Below are 20,937 nucleotides of genomic sequence, written 5' to 3'. Positions count from 1 at the left end.
GCCTCACTGTGCTGAGAATTGAGTGCAAACATAATGATTAAATGATGCCAGCTCTGCAGAGGTTGAAATATAATTCCTCATCTCTGCAGTACCACTAACCAGCATAATTATTGCCAAATAAGTTTTTCTGCAATTGATCTTCTGGAATTTCCATGCCACTTGATTTCTTTCAGAGTAACCACACCTGAGCACATGAAAAGATCTATTTGTACCAGATCCAACCTGGTAACCGTCACAGATAACAGTAACTGCTCAGAGGCAGAATCTGCTCACCATATTTGCATACACGTTCAGAAGTTATTTGCTTGTGTCTTGGTTTCCCTTTCTGTAAAATGGGAATAGTAACACTGCACTCACGGCTCATTCTCTTCATCTAACACCCATGGTCGGTGCCAGAGTCCCCTGTTAGACCCTTAGAGCTTGTTAGTGCTGTTTGTAATGATTAGGGATTATCTGGAGAATATACATCTTTTCTTGTGTGTTTTCTGGCTAAAAGTACTGGAGGTAGTGATTCATTTGCTGAAGGTTCCTTTTCTATTCGTATTTTTCTATTAGCTAAATAATTGTGTAAAAATCAAAACACAATTAAACAATGAGTTTTAAAAAAAAAATCACAACCCAACCCATAACTGCCACAGCATAAATAGGAAGCAACACAGCAAACTGTCATTGCAGGGGTCTTTGCACAACGACCAAATCCCTTTGGGTTTCTGTGACACTTTGACTCGCTGCTCAGACATCAGAGAGCAGCGGGATACACTGGCTGCATTTTTATAGTTTCAGATACAGTCACTTTCTGGCCACAACAGATGCGAAGCACAGGAAATTCTTTCCTGACCTTAAGAGCAAGCTCAGGTCAAACCAAGAGGACAGGAGTATGGGCCTGCGGGTCACCCACACCTCCCCACTGGGACTTGCACTGCAAGGCCTCTGCGCAAGAAGCTCCACTGCGATGCCACTGCAGGGTGCAGCCTCTCTCAGGGCAAACCTGTCATTATTTCAATTTCTCAGTGTTTCAGATGTGCAGACTTTTAACTGCTGTGTACTATCCTGCATTCTGTAACTTTGCATGAATTTTAGCAAACTGGAGGGCACCGGGAGAAGGCGCTGGGAGCTACAATATTGAAATAGAGCACCTACACCAGCGAAGGGTCCCCCACCAGGCTGAGCGGACCAGCCCTTCCTCCTTCCCACCCCTGAGCACCAGCTCCAGCCCGTCTGACAAAAGGAGGGACAGAAACACTTGCCACGGGCTTTCCCTGCCTTTTCATACCACAGAGGGGACCAGCGTGTGTTAAAATCAGACACTTGCCCAGTTTCCTCTAGACAGCTACCGCTCTGCATGGCACCCACCTAAAAGGCAGGAGCCCTGACTTAGAGAAGGAGCTTGTTTTGGTGAGAGAATTAAAATTACAATTTCTCATTCTGCTGGTTGCAGAAATGGTTGGTGAATGAAAAGCAAAGGGTCCCCAAAGATCATGCATTTTAAAAAACAAGCAAGGAGATGAAAATGAACCCTCCCATGATTTCTAAAGCAGGCTTTGGACTTTTAGGGATTCCAGCTCAGAGGTTTTGAATAGCAGCTACAAGGGATCATTTATAAGTAGCATTTCCCCTAATTTCCTATTCTGCCTTCTAATACTTCCTAGGAAAGAATAGGGGCTTTGCATTACAAGCACCTTGAAAGATTGAGCAGGCAGAAACAATCCCCTGCTCTACCTGCAGCCTTGCGCTGGTTATTTTAAGTTAGGAGTGGAGATTGACCCAGTTTAAGTGGGTGAGAAAGGTTACCTGAACACTTTTGCTTCACTGCCTCTAATCTTTGGCAACTGAAGTTCCCCAGGCATGTCTGTGTGACATGGTCTTCCAGTCCCCTCTGCTGGTTGCAGCTTGCTGGAGAGCTGCACTGTTGCACCAGGCTGTGATGGTGCGGTTCTTCGCCTCGACGGGTGCTGCGGGAGAGCACCCACTGCTTGGGGGTGCCACCAGCCCCATGCCCCCAGCGCCCACTAAGAAAACACAGACTCCTCCAGAGATCAGGGAGCTTTCCCTCACCCTCATCTCTGCACCTTTAATATAAGCACCTGGCACCTCTCTTACACAGGACAGCATCATGAGAAAGCGTGAAAAAGTTAGCCAAATGGATAATCTTAAAAAAAACCCTGCCTGTGAAAGCTGAGGGGGTCCTTCTGAGGGAAAATCATCTCTCCATGGGGAATATGGCTTGAAATGTTTGTTGAGCTTATGACCAAATATCACAGGCAACTGTCTGTGGCACGTGCCTCTGTGTCCCTACGAGCCCAGCGCGGTGCGGCCATCCCGCAGACGTTGCAACCAGAGCAATCCCTATGGCTTCTTTACGGACATTCCCATGGCAGCTGGGAGCCAGTTTTGAAGTGACCAAGGAAAAATTTCCTCCGGAGGGTGCAAAATGACATTCAGAAAGTGACTCTGCAGAAAGCCTGTGCTGATGCATCCTGGAGATCTGAACAGAGCCAGCAGCACAGGGCAGGGGCTGCTCGTGGCGATGTGGCTCATGATGCCCAACTGCACACGCCGAGTAGTGCAAATCTTCTCACAGAGAGGGGCAGTTTTGTTCCTGGGTGCAAAGAGCTGGTTTGTGAGGCTACCACTGAGGTCAGTACTGATGGGCTAATACTGGCCGGCGTGGGCAGCAGGAGGCAGAGCTGGCGCAGAGCAGCCATTCTCGATGGCTGGCAGTGTCCCAGCACTCGCTGCCAGCCAGCCTCTTTGAGGAGGAAACCCAAGTGACAACCCTGATAACAACCCTGCTTGTGGCCGGAGGCCCAGGAGCCCCCCACGGGACGGCAGAGCCCAGGGGAGCCTGCACTGAGCCCGTGGCAGAGGCCTCATGCTCCAGCCTGATTTCCAGGTTTGCTTTGCACACACAAACCCCCCAGTGCCAAAAAGCACCGTGTACCCCACACCTGGGGCAAGCATGGGCACCGCAAAGGGATGTAGTAGAAAAACTAAAGGTTTATTTTTTTAATAAAATACATCCTTACAAAATAACCATTTTTCTGCCATGTTGAAGGACTGGGACTTCTTGCCAGCTCTCCTCCCCTCCCCTTCTCCTTAATTTGGGGCTGTCCAAGGGTGCCACTGGGGAAGGAGAGGCAGCGATGCTCTCCCGGGGGGCTTTGGGTGCAGGATACCCTGGCACGGCCCCGGCACACCAGGCAGGGCACAGCGGGAGCCCTTCAGAAGTGCCTGCAAAAGTGGCAGAGCCCAGTGCCCTGCAGCAGGGCTGGTGGGGGGGCCCGCGGGTTCCCCGTTTAACCCACCCACAGCATCGCAGCGTGTCCCACCAGAGGCAGGGAGCCCGGCCGGCCGGCCCCTGCCCTGGCTGCAAGGCCCCACGTTCCCATGAGCCGGTGTCAGACGCTGCTCCTGCTGGCCTTGGGGCTGGCGCAGGGTGGTGACAGGGGATGACGACCGTGTTTTAGGACAGGAGGAGGAGGAAGAGGGTGCAGGTTTGTTGGTCAGTGTGGATTCTGCCAAGAGAGAGAGGTGCACAGTGATTTCTGATGTCTTGCCCCCACTGCCCCTCCTCAAGCAATGCTGGCAGCATTGAAGATGCAATGTCAGTCCACATCCCACATCCAGTGCTGCCCCACGAACTTGCCTGCCCTGGGAAATGCTGACCCCAGGTTAGACATTACAGCCCACAGCTCTGATCTCCTACACGCCTTCCCTGGGAGTCTTGCCTTCCCAGGGCCCTTGGGATAGCCCCGAGACCCACAGTGCTCACCCCTGCCAGCCGGACGCTAGCAGGGCTGGGTAAACACCACTCACCTCTCACTGTGTATTGTCCAGCTCCTTTTCCTTCTTATGCGACTTCGACTGGGGGTTAATTGAGAGAAAACAATGATTCTTTTACAGACCTGCTCCTTTCTAATGCCAGGGAAAAATGTGGTTCAACAGCAACTTCTAACCCCCAATGATGTATAAGCATATTTTCAGATTAATTTAAGGTGAGCTATTCTCATGTCCTGTGAAAGGCCAGAAAACATCCCACAGTCATGGAGATATTCTCAGAAAGCAGAAAAGGGGACATTTTCCAGTTTGCTAAAGCACTGGTCTGCCCCTGCTTCCCTTAAAGCAACGCAAGTGTTACCAGATACTGGAATATCTGGGGATAAAGGGAGGGAATAAAGCCATTAACAGTGAGTCACACAGAAGATCTCTGTAATTTTGGAGAGGAGATTCATGGATCCCAGTCTCTGACAGTCCCAAGGGCTCAGAATTCCCACTGACTCAGGAAGGTGCCTGGTTGCCCCTCAATATAAATGTTGTTTGTGTTACAGCATCATTACTCATGCACACATCCACACTCATGCACCTGCAAGAGCCTCCATAGGGAAGGGACTTGCTGTTACTTACAGGCTCCTGTTCTGCATATTTGAATTTCTTCTGTTTGTAATAATCCCGTCCTTGAAGAAAATGCAGCAGGAGCAGGTCACAGAGGACAGAGGCCTTAAATCAAAGTGCAATTAGGGTTGGGGCTGCCAACTCAACTCACCTGTGCCACTTTGTACTTCCATCTTGTTCCAGTTTGCCCCACAAATTAGGGTCACTTCTGCTTCAACCCACAACATGGCAGCTGCTAAAGACTGTACAGCCCCCGAACATCCATTTAGGACAGAAGTGAAGTGTGCTGGGTTCAATACTGGACAACTTGAGTCAACAGAAATTGTTTCCACTTTTGGTATATGCAGAGCACAACACCCTCCGGGTCATGCTGAAGTCTTTAATGACCATAACCAAATAGGATGCTGTTTTTCTGTCATGCATGAAATACTGCCCATCACCTCTAAAACCCCCTCAATGCCAGCTCTAACTTGAAACTATCAAGATACAAAGACATGGCCCTGACAAAGAAGCTTGCCTTCCCCTCACTTGGCAGGGCAGTGTCTCCTGCTAGCAGAATTCACATCAGCCAGTGGTCAGCAGGAGTCTATTTTCCCAAGCTAGTGAGGCAGGAGAGCACCTTCTTTCCCCCTTTTGCCCATCCCTGTTGCTTGAGCAGTACTTCACTGCAGCTTGGGGACACTTCCCTATGGTTGTCACAGAATAATTTGAGAGTCTCCATATAGAGGCTGGAAATATCTGAACTTACCACTCCAAAAATACCAATTCCAGAGCCAATTGTGGTCATGGTCGGGATGATGTCAAATTTGCCAGCCTGAGTAAAATCAGAGAAGATAGGTGATATGTTACAATCAGGTCAGGGGAAAAAAAAAAAAAAAGGCTGCCATAGCTGTCAGGTAGGGCTCAGCTAAAGTGCCTTGCAGCAACTCAAACCACAACCACAGCACAGAGAGAAACAGGAGCTGGGGAAGAGCTGGTTTTAAGCTCATTGGTCAAACAAAAAAATATGATAGGTTGGGTTTAGGCTGACACAAATTGAAATTACTTTGCTTCCTGTATTTTTAATTTTAAAAAAAGTATACCCTTTAAATATTCACAGCGGGAAAACAACAAGGAAAGCCTTTCCTCCCAGTGGGAAGAAAAAGACAAAACAGAAAAACGCAAATGTTCAGTTTTGGAAATATCAGTAAAAGGTTCTGACTTTCCACAGTTCCTCCCCAACCCATCACGATGTTTTCTGGGACAAAACCACTGACCGAACTGCAACAGACAGATGTGGCCTGTAAAAAGGACTTCCCCTCTGTGTTCCCTTCCTGGCACTTCCCAAGGGCTGCTGTGAGCGGGCCAGCACCTGAGGAAACCACTTGCACTGGTTTTCCTGGCCCCAACAAGACTCTGGTGCTGTGTGACAGAGATGGTACCTTCCTGAGGACATGGCACTGCCATCCCGGGGATCTGGGGTGAACCCAGTGCCTGGCCACCCTTACCTTGCCGTTCACCAAAATGTCGAAGCGGATCCCAAACACCTTGTAGAGCGTCCTCTTGTCCATCCCGTCTTCTTTGTAGTATTTGGCATATCTGTCCGATTGGATGGTGAGTGTTAATGGCCTGCCAGGGTGTCTAACCACCCCCTGCAACCCAACGGCATCAGGATCTTGGTGGGCTGCAGAGCAGGACAAAGATCTGGGGATGCACTGTCACGGACCTACTCCTGACCCTCTCCTTAACCCCCCTGAAGAAGCTGCACTGGTGGCACCTGTCCCCTCTGTGCCTCAGTTTCCCTGCCTGCAAGCTGGAGTTAAAGCTTCTACTTGTGCTGATACCTGATGACCCCAAGTGCTACGTGACAGTGGGTATTAGTGCAGCACTAGTGGCAGCTTTACACAGAGCATCTAGAGCAGAAGCTCATGCCTAAATGTCATGCTGTGGCTGAATGCTTTGAACTGTGGGAACATGTGAGATGACCCTGCACCATCTCCAGTCTTTCAAGTGGCTTTCCAAGAGCTCAGCTGATCAGGAAAGTCTATCGGGGGAGGAGATGAACAGGGAAAGGCAATGGGGCAATTTTGAGGCCAAGGGATGGGTTATCACTTTTCTCAGGCCATTCTAGAGAGAGCACTGCTGTCTGGCATTGCAAAGGTAGTGAGTATTTTGGAGAATAGGGCCTGATCTTCCATCAGCCCTTGAATACTGTGGGATCCTGAAAGTTGTCACCTCTGAATTCTGCCTGGAGAGTTAACAGGCATCTCCTTACCTGAAGTTGAAGCCTGGTGAAACATTACTGTCATCATTGTAAAGGCCGTGGAACTGGTAAATGGGTTTGCAGTACCGGACAGGCCAGTCAAGGTCGCAGTTCCAGTCTATGGTGATGCCCACCACTCCACCCTGCAGACAAGAGGGAAGTCACGAGGTTGCCCTCTCCTTGGACTTGGCCTGCATGGAGAAATGCTTTCCCTCCTCATACATGGCCTTTCTTGATGCTATGAGGGGTCCTGGCTCTCCAGGGTACATGAACCTCACTGCTGTCTCAGCCCTCCTGGGCAGCCTCGGCTGTGTGTCCTATACGTTACCTTATGTGGAGGCACTTGCTTCTGCCCTAAATGCCGGATACACAACTAAATTCATGCCTTCTTGTTCCTGATCAGCACCCTGTGCCCAAGAAACAGTGCTCACTGCAGATCCCCCACGGTCCTTGTGGGACAGCCTTCACTTGCCTGATTTTGCCTATGAGATTTGCCTTTCCTGTAGCTTAACCCTGCCATAAACCATTAACCTCACAGGGAAAATCAGAGGCAGTTTAACATGGTCATAGAGGAGAGTGAAATGAACCCACGAAAATCACAAGAAAACCTCCTCTAAGAGAAGTGGTCACATGCTAGGAAATCACAGACTCACAGAATCACAGAATCGTCTAGGTTGGAAAAGACCTTGAAGATCATTTAGTCCAGCCTAACATTGACAGTTCCCAACTCCACCAGATCCCCCAGCACTGTGTCAACCCGACTCTTAAACACCTCCAGGGATGGGGACTCCACCATCTCCCTGGGCAGCCCATTCCAACGCCTAACGACCCGTTCTGTAAAAAAATGCTTCCTAATATCTAGTCTAAACCTCCCCTGGCGCAATTTGAGGCCATTACCTCTTGTCCTAAAATGAAGCAGTCCCTCCTGAGCTCGCTCCAGCTTGTAACTAGCTGTGCCCCAGAGGCCTGTCTTTTTGCACCTTTAACGTATGCAAGCCTCTGATTTTATTTAATGCCTGGCAAAGTTAGCTTAAGGCTCTGCAGTGCAGAAATAGCAGATACTTTTGCATACCATCCTGAGAAGCATTGGGCAAAGCCGCATTTCTGAGCCTGGGGAGAAGCTGCAGTTTGCTTTGTGCAATGACCAATATTTGACCATCCAGCTGAGGTTTCTGAGCTCAATCAGATGGGATTTGGCCGCGCAGCTCTAGTTATTCATTGCACAAATTAAAACAAACTGAACCCTGGATTTGCTACCAGCAGGTCAAATCTTGTCAATCTTACAGGGGAGTCTCCAAGAAAGGCTTAAATATTAGGCCATGTCCAAGGAGATTCATAATCTTTAAGAGCTAATTCTGACACTGCCTCATGAGTCCTTGAGAAAACAGATCCCTTATGTCTCAACGGCTTGGGGATGATTGTTCTGTCAGTGTCCCCTGCCCGTGTCAGCAAGAAACATCATTTGAAATTGAAGTACCTTAACAGCCAGGAAGGTAAAATTCTGACCCGATTCTTTCACTATGTATCCCAGGTCAAACACAGGGCATAAGGAATCAGTGACTTTGTGATAGGTGCATTTCTTCAGGTACTGCTTGGTAACGCTCTCAACCAAGTTGCGCCTGTGAATTAAAAGAGAGTGAGAAAGAGTCTGAATAACCCAATAATTTGGGTGGGAAAGGACGTCTGGAGGTCCCTGGTCCAACCTATTGCTCAAAGCCGGGTAAAGTCAAAGGCCTCATCCTCCTCCCCCACGTGGTCATCAGACCCCACACATGGACAGTGGGCCCTTTCCTCCTGCCCTACCTGGTTTCTCCCACCCCACTGGCAACTCATTTCCTCTGAACCTCCTCCCATGGAGGAAGCCTCTCTGCTGTTTTCTTTCCTGCAAATGTTCTCCAGCTCTGCTTTGGGTTTGCTGCTTTGCCTGCTGCCCAAATCCAGCACACGTCTGCCTGTCCTCACCTCTTCTAGCAGCCCCCTCTCTCATTCCTCAGCTTCTCAAACCCTCTCGTGGCCTCCACCATCCCTCTCAGCTGCCTCTTGCATTCGCATATCAGCTTGTCCCTGGGCTCTGCCAGGCAATGTTCTGTGCACCAATAGTTTTCATCTGGGACAGCTCATGGATAGTGTATCCCACAGATTTTACTGGATTTTGCTATCTCCTCCAGAAAGGGTCAAAAGGAAGGACAACATTTTGCCTTCCATCCCTCTCTGCTCTTTTGCCTAAAAACAGTCTTTCTGCAAAGCCGCCCTGACCCTGATGGCTTTGTAAGACTTGTGCCTTGCTCAACCCCGTCTCATTGTTTATGCTCGGCGGTTAATTAGCAACAGTGATCAAAGGCAGGAAGTTTCCCCATGACCCCAGCTGGCTCTGGTTCAGTCCCTGCAAGAGCAGCCACCCCAGCCGCCTTCACCTCCCAGGACGTGGTCTCCCCTACCATGTCCCCTCTCCTGCCTGCCCTCGCTCAGGTTCCCACCTTTCCTTGCTGCTGGTGGGGGATCCCCTCTCCCAGCCACCTCTTGGGGTGCAGCGTGAGGTCAGATTGAGACTTTGCTAAGCGTGCTGGCTGCCAGGGCATTTAACCTTGGCTACAGCGCAGGGACGCGATCAGCTTAGAGAAGAATCCGCCATCTTCAGCACAAATAGCTTCTGTTAATTTGTTCCAAATCAGATATATAATCAGTGTCATCTCAAATCCTCTTATGCGTGCGCCTTCAGCCGGCGGCACTGTTTCCAGAGCTGCCTGGAGGGGGCCGACCCTACAACCTGTTGTAGAAACAAGTGAGAACGATGATTTTAAGAAGGGCCTCTGCTCATTTTGTGGCACAAAGATTGTCCTGGCTGCTCACAGCCCACACTGCGCCATGTAGTATTTTACTGTTATCTTTGGGGAGGAAAAGGGAGAAGAAAAATGAAGAATCAGAGAAACTGTATGTGTGTCATGTGAAGGTAACTCAGGGAACATTAATTCCAGAAACCTTCTTCCCTGTAACCACAGATACCAGCTGAGGTGGGACAGATTTGGGAGGGAAACATTTCCGTTCCTATCAGCTAATCTGGTGGCCAGTGCAGCAGCTAGAGTAGTCCCGGGCTCGCTGATGAGGGACAGCATTGCATCCTCTGTATCAAGCATTTAGCTACACTCATGGTTTTCCCTGAGGGACATGACTGGGGAAACCGAGCAGAAGCCATCCCCCCCAGACCTCCCCTTACCGGGACACCTTGAACTTGGGGAAGGTAATGCTGTTCTTGATGAACAAGGTGAACTTCTCTGCTTCTGACAACAGGGCAGGGCTGAAAAACACAAGTGTTGACATGTGTCCATCACCTGGCTCCATTTGGGTGGAGATCCATCCAAACTGGGATGAGCAGGACCCAGAAAAACTGGTGATCTCATCCCTTCCCTATCCAGAAAAGCCCCAAGGAAGGATAGAAGTGCCTGTTAGGAGACAGAGAGGGAGTTAGGTGATGGGATTTCAGTTAAGAAACCCCAAAAGCACATTGAGGTGGCTGGAAGAGAGCTCAAGGGCCTGCATGCTTCCCTGGGCTCCTTGGTGGAGCCGTGGCTGTCCCTATGCCCCCCTGCGAGGAGGGAAGGCAAGAAAAGGACTTTGCATCTACCAGGAGGTGCTTTACAGTGGCCCGTGGAGGTTGGAGGTGGAGAACATCTCATGGGCAGAGCACAACTTTACTCTGAAGGCAAACAGGATAGATAGGGGCTGCTGGTCCATGCACAGAGCACCCAGCAGAGATGGGGTGAGCTGCCAGCAAGGTTGGGAGCAAACCATGCCAGGGACGCTGGGCAGCATGTACAGCCACAGGATCTGCATCAACCCAGGCTGTCCTGGCAGCAACACACAGAGTCCTGGCTTGCTCTGCCCTACAGCGAGTGCTGCTGATGCAGCTGGGGTGGGACTGGGGTGGAAAAGGGGGCAGCAACATCATTTCTTACCTGGGAACATGATCATCAACTTCAACAGGGCACCAGCCAAAGATCTCGCAGGTCTTCACAGAGGTGTTGAAATGCACACACCTACCCGTCATGAGCCCTGTGGGGAAGAGAGACAGCCACTCACACCCCTGGATACTGGGAATTCCCAGTATCACACTGGGGTGGATGGGATCTGGTTGGAGCTTCAACCCTGCCACAGACATCCAAGGCACAAAATACTCAGGGCTTTGATGCCCTTTGATAAAAAGGGTAATTAATTGTGGCTTCTCAGCTTGGGGCAGTGGTTTCTTTTGTGCTGTTGAACAGGGGAGCAACTGGGCATTTTATTTGCTAAAATTCACCTCAGAAAATGCCGGGCTGTTAGAAGGACAGCAGTTTTGGGGGAAATGGTTTGGTCTTGATTAATCTTTTGTTGGCAGAGGTTTTTGCAGCTCAGATACCTTTCAGAAGAGGCAAGCAGGACCAGCCCAGGTGGGACCCTCCCCTGGCATGTCAGAGGCTTTTCCCAAACCCTGTCAGCTGATGGTCCAAAGCAGGTCCCCCTGCCAGACACTCCAGCCATGAGGCTTCACCGGAGCACGCTGTGCTCACTGTGTCTCACCAGAAATGCCGGTGCCGTACCTTGTCCCTGGCGGCTGTATTTCCCTTTGCTGCAGTCGCTGTCCCACACGCAGAGCCCGGCATCTGGCAGCTGTTTGGAGAAAGCAGGCAGCCGCCTCTCAGCATCACACCCTGCGGTCTCAGTCCCTCTGTGCCTCCTGCCTCACCAGGCAGTGTTTTCCTCAGGGGAAACACAACTTGGCTACAGCCAGAGCCTCGTCCATACACAGCTTCCCAACCGAGGGTGTTCAGATTAAGCAAGAAAAAGCAGGAATTATTTTTTAAACTCCAGGCAGGTGCTTTTATTTAAGCCTTGAGTCTGCTCTGCTTGATTGTCTCAAAGGGAAGAAAACAAATGGATGCTGGCCATTTTTCAGCAGAATAAAACCCTTCATGTAGCGTCTGAAAATCAGGAACTATAATACGGGGTCAGGCTCAGGCTTTTACTAAACCTTTCAATATCAGGAAAACTCCTTCCCCAGTGCCACCACCACAGTCTCCCTAAATTACTGAAGCTGAGGCTGCTGAAGGAAGCCATTGCACTTACCTCCGGGCAGGTTCCTTGTTTCTGTCCAGGGGTGACAATGAAGTTGGTCATCACCACAAATGAGTTGTCCCCCTGTGGAGACACAGCCAATAAGCTCACAGCTGGCACAGCATTTTTTGATAGAGCCTCTGCGAGGAGCCTCTCCCTGGGGCAAGGGGTAGGACACCCAAACCACTGGGTCATGTTCAGGCAAATGGCACCTTTCTCCCTAACTTTGTGTCCTCCACCCTTCTCCACCACATCTTGGGAAGCTGGTGGTGGCACTGTGGAGCTGCAGTGCCACCAGCCCCAGGGACAGTGGAGGACCCCCTTGCTGCCTGAGATGCTCATCTGGAGACAACAGAAAAGCCTTGATCTTTCTGGAGACAGCTTCAAATGTGAACCATCAACCATGGTGGGGCCAAAGCACTGAATGCTCTCCATGGGTGATATGTGGGCAGAGGTCAATGGCAGAAGCAACCTGCTTTCCACCACAGGCACAGCATGTCATGGGTAGCCCCATGCAAAGCCTACACCAATGAGCCCATCTGCACCACGGCACATGGGGAAAAGCAGCTGTTAGGACACAAGCAACCCCCCTAACCCACCCACCCTGCCTCCTTACCTGGGGTGGGAAAACATAATCCACCACGTCCCAGATGTGAGGGCCCATGACGCTCTCGTTGGTCAGTGTCAGGCCTTTCAGCTTCACCGAGACCGAGCTGACAATGCTGTCCTGAGACTGGTAGCCCTTCTCATAGAGGAAAACCCACCTGGGTAGGGAAAGATGGTGGGGTGAGCATGGCCACTGGCACTCATCCAGAGGAGCCCCAGGTCCCAGCACATTGCTGTGGACTGGGGCTTCTTCTACCAAGGGGTTTTATTTGCCAAATTTCCTCCAGCTGGATGAGGGGCGTGTTGCTGAGCTCTCCCACCCTTTGCCCAAGGCATGTGGTAGCTGCGGGGCCTGACCTCCACAGTGGGATGATTTATTTTGGAGACTGGGACACATTTTATGGTTGAGGGTGTGTGAAGGCAGGTGGAGCAGGGTGGCCATTGGCCATTTGGGATTAAAGCCTATGTCGGGTTTGCAGTTTGCTGGGCTCAGTGACCCTCCTGGACCCTCCTGATCCACTTCATAGGCACCCTCCAAAAAGCAGTGCCTCCAGGGCCAAGACAGGGGTAAGTCTGGACATGGCTCATGTCCAGGGCCACCATTACCCATCCAGCAAAGGGAACCATGGAGCCGTGGCCCTGGGTGCAAGAGGGCTGCAGGAGCAGGGTTGGGGACACTGTTGTGGCTGACATGGGGATCTCCGTGCGTTTCCCAGCCCATCACACAGCTATTAGGGCTGGCTCCTGACACTATTTAACCTATGGCATAAACAATCTGCTGCTGGATTAACTCTGACTCAGGGAGACTATAAACATGGGCGAGCAACCATTTTGGGTAGCGCTCCCGGTGGCGTGGAGCCTTCCTGGTGCTAAAAAAGGAGTGATCTGGATTTTGTCCCCACTGCTGCAGACACCGGTCCCACTGGTCACGACAGAGACAGCACGCTGGGATGACTCGTGACACCACCCTAATATGTCAGCCCATCCTCAGACACCTGACTGATGGGCATGGGGGAAAACAGGGGAATCCCAGGTGATGCCTAGAGGTCTGCCCTACAGGTGCCGGACCTCTCGGGGATGGTGCTTTTTGGCTTGCAGCCCCATCAGCATCCTGGGACAGGGGGCAAGGGAACCTCAGGGATGGCATCTGCCCCAGTACCTGCAACCCCAGCTGGGACCCCCAGCTCCAACCTCCTCCTCCAAGGCAGAGTGCCATACTGGGTTACATGGGTTACACTGGGCATCTTCCACGATGCCCTTGGGGCTGCAGGAGGCTGTGAGCTGGGCAGCACCATGATGGAGTGTTTCCCTAAATCTGCCTCCAGTGCAGCCTCTGCCACTGCCACCTCATCCCTCCCTGGCAGAGGTGCCTGCAGGCACACAGGGCTGGACTCCATATTGTGACACAGCCTCCCCGTGGCAGGGCAGGATGCAGCCCCCACCCTGCTGCTGAGCTGTGGTCACGGCAAGCAAGGCGTCGTTTCCCCATCATGTTGTAAATGCGGCACTGAGCCCTGCCCAGGTGGTAAAAGTCCCGTGGTGTCACTACCTGATAGTGGCAGAGTCACCAAGACCTCTTTCCTCACCAGCCCCATTCTGCAGCTCAGCCTGCAGCCTCTTCACATGTGAGGTTTTCAGGAAACAAAAGCCAGAGAGCGATGTCCAGCTGGGGAGAGCGTGGCATGCCTGGCCAGCAGCGATACCGCCTTATCTCAGTGTATCAGCAGAAAGAAGAGCTGCTCCCCAAGGGTAACACTGGCTCTCTCAGTGGGATCGGCCCCACGTCCCTCTTCTGCACTGATGGCACTGCCACATCCCTCCAACGCAGCCGTGCATCGGCACGTATTCCCACGAGCAACCCACGCCTGCTGCCAAGGGGGACCAAAGCTGAGGTAATTGTAAATAAATAAATGTCTCCCTGCCAAACTTGCTTACAAAGAAGAGAGAATCTCAAGCGTCATGGCTCAGTGCAGGCAGGGAATCGCAGGCAGTGCTGCAGGCAGCAGGGGGATGCCAGTGGCCGGTGGGGCTATGGGCGGCTGCACTCACAGGCAGCCCCTTGCCAGTGGAGCCCGACCCCACCAAACCAGTAAAAACTTTATGCCAACCTCCTCCCCTCTGTCCCTGGCTGTCATCCCCAAGCTGGTTCTCCTTTTGTTCCCTCATGGCTGCCCGTCCTGTTTCAGCTGGGTTGCTTAAGCCACATTTCCTTAGGAAGTACCACTCTGAGCAACCATCTCTGCTGGTTCCCCCTCACAGGAGCAGCTGCCCCTGGCTGGGTTTGCTGGAGTCCTGGGGCATCACGGGCTCAGCCCTTAGGAGAGCCAGCGTTGCTCCCAGTAACACCAGTCCGGGCCAGTGCAAACTCCTTTGCAATGGAGCATCCTTTAGACCTTGCCTCGGCAGCAGTTTGGGATCAGGATTACCCTTGTGAGACACTGAGCAGGGTAGGAGTGACCCCCTGGGAAGCTTTTCCCCCTTTCTGAGTGATCTGTGCTAAAAGTAGGGATGGGCACAACTGCTCCCCACAGCTTGCACAGAGCCCTGGGAGCTACTGCCTCTCCTTTGGGCTGCACTAGTCACCCTGTGCCCCCAAAATACCTATTTTTTCCAGTTCATGACCAGACACCCCCTCTCCCTGCAAACCTCCCGCCGTGGGGCCCTTCCTGATGGGAGGGTGCTGGTCTTACTGTTGAGGGCTGAGCTTACAGCAGCCAAGGGGACTCAGCAAAGATTTTTGTGCTGTTATCAAGCATCACATCCCACAGCGTGGCACACCATACCATGGTGAGGGGACGAGGGCGAATTGCTGTGGCATGAGCAGGGCACCCAAGGACATACATCCTCGCATGGCTCTGAGCCTGCCTGCTCCACCCGTTGCCTTTTTTAAGCAGCTGCTCTTGCACCACGGCTGTTCTCGGAGCTGTCTCCCACAAGCAAAGCGAACCAGGGATTTGGAGAGAAGCTCTGTCCTGGGCTCAGCCGCTGGGCTGGCCCTGCCTCCCTGGCGGGGTGGTGGACGGGGAGATTTATGGTCCTGTCTTGGGCCGCGCGAGTCTCACAAATCACCACGCTGGCCCCAAATGCCTCTTATTTAATACAAATGAAAATAAAAATAACAACAGATTCTCAGGCCACCGTCCAGCAGCTCAAGCAGGATTTGGATGTGGCTCAGTGAGGAGTCGGGGCCCCGGCGTGCAGAGTGGGGCTGGGCAGGGATGAGCTTCCAGCCCGGACACGCAGCAGCTTCTGGGCAGGACATGGGGACCAGGCAGCTGTCTGGAAGACCCATGGTGGGACACCGGGCAACACAGGAGTGGCCATGGCCAGGGGGATGCAATGCCATCAGCAGTAAACCCCCCCTCGCATCAGGATATAGGAGATGTATGAACCCCTTCGTCTCCACTGCTTTTTAACCTCATGACAAAGCATTAATTCAGGGGAAAGCAGATGCCAGGGGCCTTACCCGATGATGTACGCCAGGACGATGAGCTGAATCAGCCGGAAGGTCAGTCCCACCTTCTTGTTCCTCACCAGCACCATCCGGGGGGTGTCATACTCAAAGAGGAAGGAGGACACCTTCTCCATGCACTTCTGCCCCATGGCTGCACCAGGGCTGTGCCGCAGCCTCCTGCCAGCCCCACTGCTCGGTGCGCCGTGGGTCGGGCGTGCCCGCTGCTGCTCGAGCGACTCCTCTGTTTGCAGAGAGGAAGAAAAAAAAAAAGAAAAATAATAAAAACACTATCGACGTTGCTCTGTGTACATCTGGCCTGTCGGGTTTCCTCCTGCGCGGGGATGGGGTTTTCTCTTTCTATAAGCTCTGGGCTGGGAGCAGCTGGTGCCCTACATGGTCTGGGGGTGGGACGGGGTGCGGGAGGGTGTAGGGCCACCCCGCTGCCGAGCCCACGTGCCACCAGGAAGGAGCTGCCAGACCACGGGGGATGTATCCTGGCTCAGGCGGGGGCCCTCCCTGGGAACGGAGGGGCTGCAGGCAGGGCTCAGGGTAAGCAGGGACCACAGGGCATCTCTGGGGGCAACGGCAGGATGGAGGAGATGGTGGGAGTCCTGGGAGAAGATTTTAGGAACTGGGGTTGGTGTATCATCTTTCCTGCTCCAGCAGTCACCTCAGGCTGTGGGTCTCCTGTTTGTGTCCCTAACCCATGTTCTCCTCTGTCCCCCAGAGTCTTCCCCAGAAAAAGGGTCAGGAAAGGGGAGGGTGGGGGCACAGAACCCCCAGCCCAGCAATTCGGAGCCGATCCACGGGGCAGTGGAGCACCCGGCTTGGCACCCTGCCATAGTGAGGCCGCCCAGCTGGGGCTTGGCCGGTTCCCAGCACTTGCACAGGGCTGGGCTGGGTGGTTTCGAAGCATTTTCAGCATTTCCAGCATTTCCAGAAAGGCATGGCCATGAGCAGGGGTGGGAGGGCGAGCCTGGGTCACAGCGAGGGATGCTCGGCAGGGTGGTGCAGGCATCACTCTAAGTGAGTATCACTGGGAAAGGGGCTGGATTTGTACATGCCAGACTGAAATTTGGGGGCCAGCATCGCTGCAGTGGGAAGTTTTGGTGGGAGTTTTGGCTCATTGCTGGGGAAAGAGCAGAGTCTGAGAATGGAGGACCCTGTACCTGCATTGCATCTCACTGGGCAGCCTCAAGAGCACAGCCCCACAGGGGTGAGCTCTTTACTGGGGAGCACTGGGGCTGAGGAGGGTTGTTTCTGGGGGAAACAGAGGATGTTTCCCACAAAAAGTCCAGAGCCCAGCGGCTTCAGCACTCTCTGCAAGGACAGGCTCCATCCCATGAGCCTGGTCCTGTGACCTCAAAGGAGATGCTGGCTCTCTGCAGCCACCAAGTCTGGGACAAGGTCATTCTCTGCAGGGGAAAATGGTTTTAGAAATATGGAAAAGTTTAACCTGCTGGGATAAATCTTTCCTTTCTGGAACATTTCTTTTAACATCACTGCTCATGTTCAATTGCCCATCACTTGGCATCACGTTGACCCTTCAACTCAATATTTTACAGACCTGACAACTGCGAAATGGTTGGAACGAATTGATTATCTTTGCTGGGCAATAGGGAAAACGGGGAAAAAAGCAGATGAACCATGTATCCAAATCTTTTGGATGTACCATGAACCTTGGGAATCAAAATCAGATGATCTCGCGTTACTAGTGACATGACACCATCCTAACATCCCCGTCCTCAGCAACATGGAAAGCTGTCAGACAGGGAGCCAAAAGCAAATACGAAATGCTGATGCTAATCATATAAGATTGAAGGCTGATACTGCTATTGAGAGGAGCAGACAAACCTTATAAGCTTAGATATCTGTCAGGAGAGAAGCAAATAACTTACTGTATGAAACGAGGCCTTTTAGGGAAGGCTGCTCACCCTTGCCAAAGCCATGGGGATAATGAAAATAGGACAGCTAAATTTAACAGCAAAATGACTTGTAAAAGAGTCACTTCTAACCTTCTCTCTGGTACTTGGAGTCAATAAAATGGTTATAGCATGGATTTAGCTAACATACTTTCCATTAGGAGATAATATGCATCTCTCATTTTAGCATCTCTTGGAGCCACGTGGCAGAGGGCGAGTGGAGCTGGACCCTGTGGATGTGGCCAGGGTGATGCGGGGAGCAGGGGACCCCAGCTCAGGAGCACCTGCAGGGCCTGGGTCTTCTCCTGGGCCACTATCAGCACCCAACATGGGCACCCTCTTGGCCATGGCACCCAAATGTTAGAAAAAAATCATAGCCTAAATCCTTGTGGGCTCACATGCCACCATTGCTCACACATGTCCCACGTCCACGCCATCCCTGGGTTTGCTACTCTTTAAATTACTTTATAACAGGGAATTTAGTAGGTTTGGGCTGGCCTTGCTAAGCTACCTGGCCCCACACCAGTGACATGGGCGTGCGAGCGGTGCCAGCTGGCCAGCGTGCCCGGCTGCCTGCCGGGGCTGCGTCCTGCACACCCCTGTTTGCGGTGGTGCTTCTCCTGGGATAATCTGTGTGAGCTGCTAACACACCTCCCCACCTCTGCCAGGTGGTTATCACAGGGAAGTGCTCTGCTTGGGCTGTTAAATTGTTAAAATTACTTGCCCAGACAGGGCAGTCACCTGCCGGGAGACGCTGAGTTCATGGGGCTGTGATGCTTTCTGCTGAGGCTCAGGCACTGGGCTGTCCTGATGCGAGATCAGAGCTTGCTTTCTGTTTGCAGTAATCTGCTGTGATAATAAATATATTACTGTAATGCCTAAATGAAAAATAAAAAAAGAACTAGTGGAAAGAGGGTTTTATAAGTGTACTGTGTAAGGTGCAGCCCAGAGGGGTGCCCATGGCCCACTGCACAGATGCTTGCACAGCAGCTCTGACCTTGGGGATGTTTTTATCTTGGGTTCCTGCAGAAACAAGCTTGTACAATGCTGTTGATATGCTCACAGTCATTTCCTCTGAACAACTTTTGCATCTCTCAGCTGCTTTCAAGCAGAGGCAAGAGGGAGGCCCCAGGGGTGCTCTTCCTGGGGTGATGAGGTGCCAAGACTGCGAATGCTGCTGGAGGAGTGGTGGCAGCTTGAGCTCGGCTGCAGCAGGTCTTAGGCACTGAGGCTGGCTTTGCCCCATGCACAGAAAGCGCTGAGCTGGGCTTAACTTGAGCAGCATGCAAATGTGGGACCAAGCTGGCTGGGAGCATAACAATATGGGGACACAGAGGGCAAAACCAGGTAGACAGAAGGAAAATGAGCCCATCTAGCTCCACTGCCCACAGGAGGGGAAAATGGAAGCAGCAACAGCAAATGAGGCACTAAAGCCTCTGTGTTAGTGTTCAGGGTTGCAAAGCCCTAGGACCAGATTGCCCAAATGCTCTCCTGGGTCAGACAGCATTGCCTGGTCCCCAGCATGGGGCTTGACCTCATTCAGCATCTCCTTCAGCTCCAGCTGGGTCAGACACTGAGGGCATCAAGGGTTGGCAACCCACAAAGGGCATCCCTGGCAGTGCTGTGCAGGGTTAGCTCAGGACTCCATCCACGGCTGCAAAAGTGACTCCTTCCCCCTACCCATTAAACAAACTCAACCTCTGCTTGGGGCTGTCAAGAGACAAATGCAAAAAATGGTATTTTTAAGGGAGACATTTGGAAATGTGAGTTCAATCTTGCTTCAAGCTGGGACATGGACCCAGAGGATGGAGGAGCTGCTGGGGCACAAAGAAGGTGGTTCAAAAGCCTCTGCAAGGGGCTCGAGCCCACCCACACCCAAGAAAGCAAAGCTGTGGTAGGCATAAAAGCTACCAGGTCCTTCCAGGCTCTCAGACATTGCTTTTTCAAAAACTTCTTTGGGGGAAAAAAAGATAAAAATAATAGATGAAGCTCATTACACAATCCAGACTCATGCTTGGCAGCTTCCAGCATGGAGCTCTGAATTTCAGCACAAAAATGTGCAGCACGCTGCAAATCTGGGGATGGGAAGGAATAACATGGTGGCAAGGAGATTTAAAATATGACGGCAGATGCAAAGGGGACCTGCTGTGGTCAAGGCTGCCAAGAGGAGCCCCTGAAAGTTGGTGGCTCTTCCCAGCAGTTTTGGCCACCACAGACCCCCTTGCCCCCACCAGCTGGAGGAGATGGTCACACTGCCCCGCTGGCGATGGGAAGGGGGAGTGGAAAAAAATTGGCAGATGAGAGCAAGCAAAATCCTACAAAACAGCATGTTCAGTTTTCTTTCCAATTTTAACTTGTCCTTGACCTCTCTTCGCTCCTTCCCAGCAGGGCTGGCTCCACTCCGTGCCCGTCCCGCGCTGTGATGCCCTGGCGCAGACAGATGTTTTTGGTGGTACTCACCCCACAGAAGCGGCATTTCCATCCCCGGTTGCTGCAGCAACATGTCTCTGTGGAAATACTTCAGCCATGGTTTAGCCAATGCCAAAGCAAACATATGACCCCAAGATGCTGGGGGTACCGAAATGTGTCAGCAACCGTATGCCTGTCGCAGCCGCTCGGAGCACGGCGTGCACATCCCGTGGGGCAGCTGAACACTGCCATGGGGTACAGGGACCCTTGGGTTCTTTTGGGAGTAACAACTGTTTTCTGAATCATGCCTCTGAAAGACATGCATAGCCCCAGCGGTGATGGTCCCCAGGGGTGCAGGGACCGATGCAACATCAGGTGGGGAATTTGGGGGATTTTGCCTTCACTGCTATGAGTTGAGACAGTGCTGCATCCTCAGGAGCAGCTGGTACAGGGGACTGGCTTGAGGGTCACCTCCAGCCACGGCAGTGGTGGCTCTCATGCACCAACACTAGACACCAGACCTGCATTTGGAAAGAGGAGGCCAAGCAATGGCCCTTTCCAAAAATCAGTGTTTGCTTGGGTGTTCCACGTCCCTCTTGTAACCCCCTTTGCGTTACAAAGGTTTTGGGTTACCCAGTGCAGCACCTTTCTCCTGCTCATAGCATTGGGAAGGGGCACATGGGGCCACATACCAGCAAAAATGCACCATGGGCAGATGTTGCCATGAACCCAGATTTGCTCCATAACACGACCCGCAGCTACGGCAGGATTTTCCGCTTAAAACATGACCGTGGGCAGAGGTCTGGGTGATGCAGATGGAAACG

The 20,937-nt window shown here is 52.2% G+C and overlaps 1 protein-coding gene across 5 annotated transcripts; it reads right to left on the bottom strand.

Moving 5' to 3' along the window:
• Positions 1–2,999: 2,999 nt before the first annotated feature.
• On the bottom strand, positions 3,000–16,085 carry P2RX1 (purinergic receptor P2X 1). Of its 5 annotated transcripts, XM_074890751.1 has the most exons (13): positions 15,795–16,083; positions 12,339–12,486; positions 11,735–11,806; positions 11,209–11,278; positions 10,588–10,684; positions 9,849–9,929; positions 8,112–8,253; positions 6,647–6,777; positions 5,880–5,970; positions 5,141–5,206; positions 4,405–4,497; positions 3,817–3,864; positions 3,003–3,515 (listed from the first exon to the last, which is right to left on the bottom strand). In XM_074890751.1, exons 1-12 carry the CDS (start codon positions 15,929–15,931, stop codon positions 3,820–3,822), a joined length of 1,173 nt encoding a protein of 390 aa, XP_074746852.1. In that variant the 5' UTR covers positions 15,932–16,083; the 3' UTR covers positions 3,003–3,515; positions 3,817–3,819. The 5 variants fall into 5 exon arrangements, 4 of the variants coding, with proteins under 4 accessions (XP_074746853.1, XP_074746851.1, XP_074746854.1 ...); XR_012631772.1 differs by having other exon boundaries at positions 3,000–3,515; positions 3,817–4,497; positions 15,795–16,085; XM_074890752.1 differs by having other exon boundaries at positions 3,000–4,013; positions 15,795–16,084.
• Positions 16,086–20,937: the final 4,852 nt, after the last annotated feature.

This window comes from Strix uralensis, chromosome 20 (genome assembly GCF_047716275.1).
Source record: "Strix uralensis isolate ZFMK-TIS-50842 chromosome 20, bStrUra1, whole genome shotgun sequence".
Taxonomy (NCBI): Eukaryota; Metazoa; Chordata; class Aves; order Strigiformes; family Strigidae; genus Strix; species Strix uralensis.
This window is presented reverse-complemented; position numbering and strand designations above follow the sequence as displayed.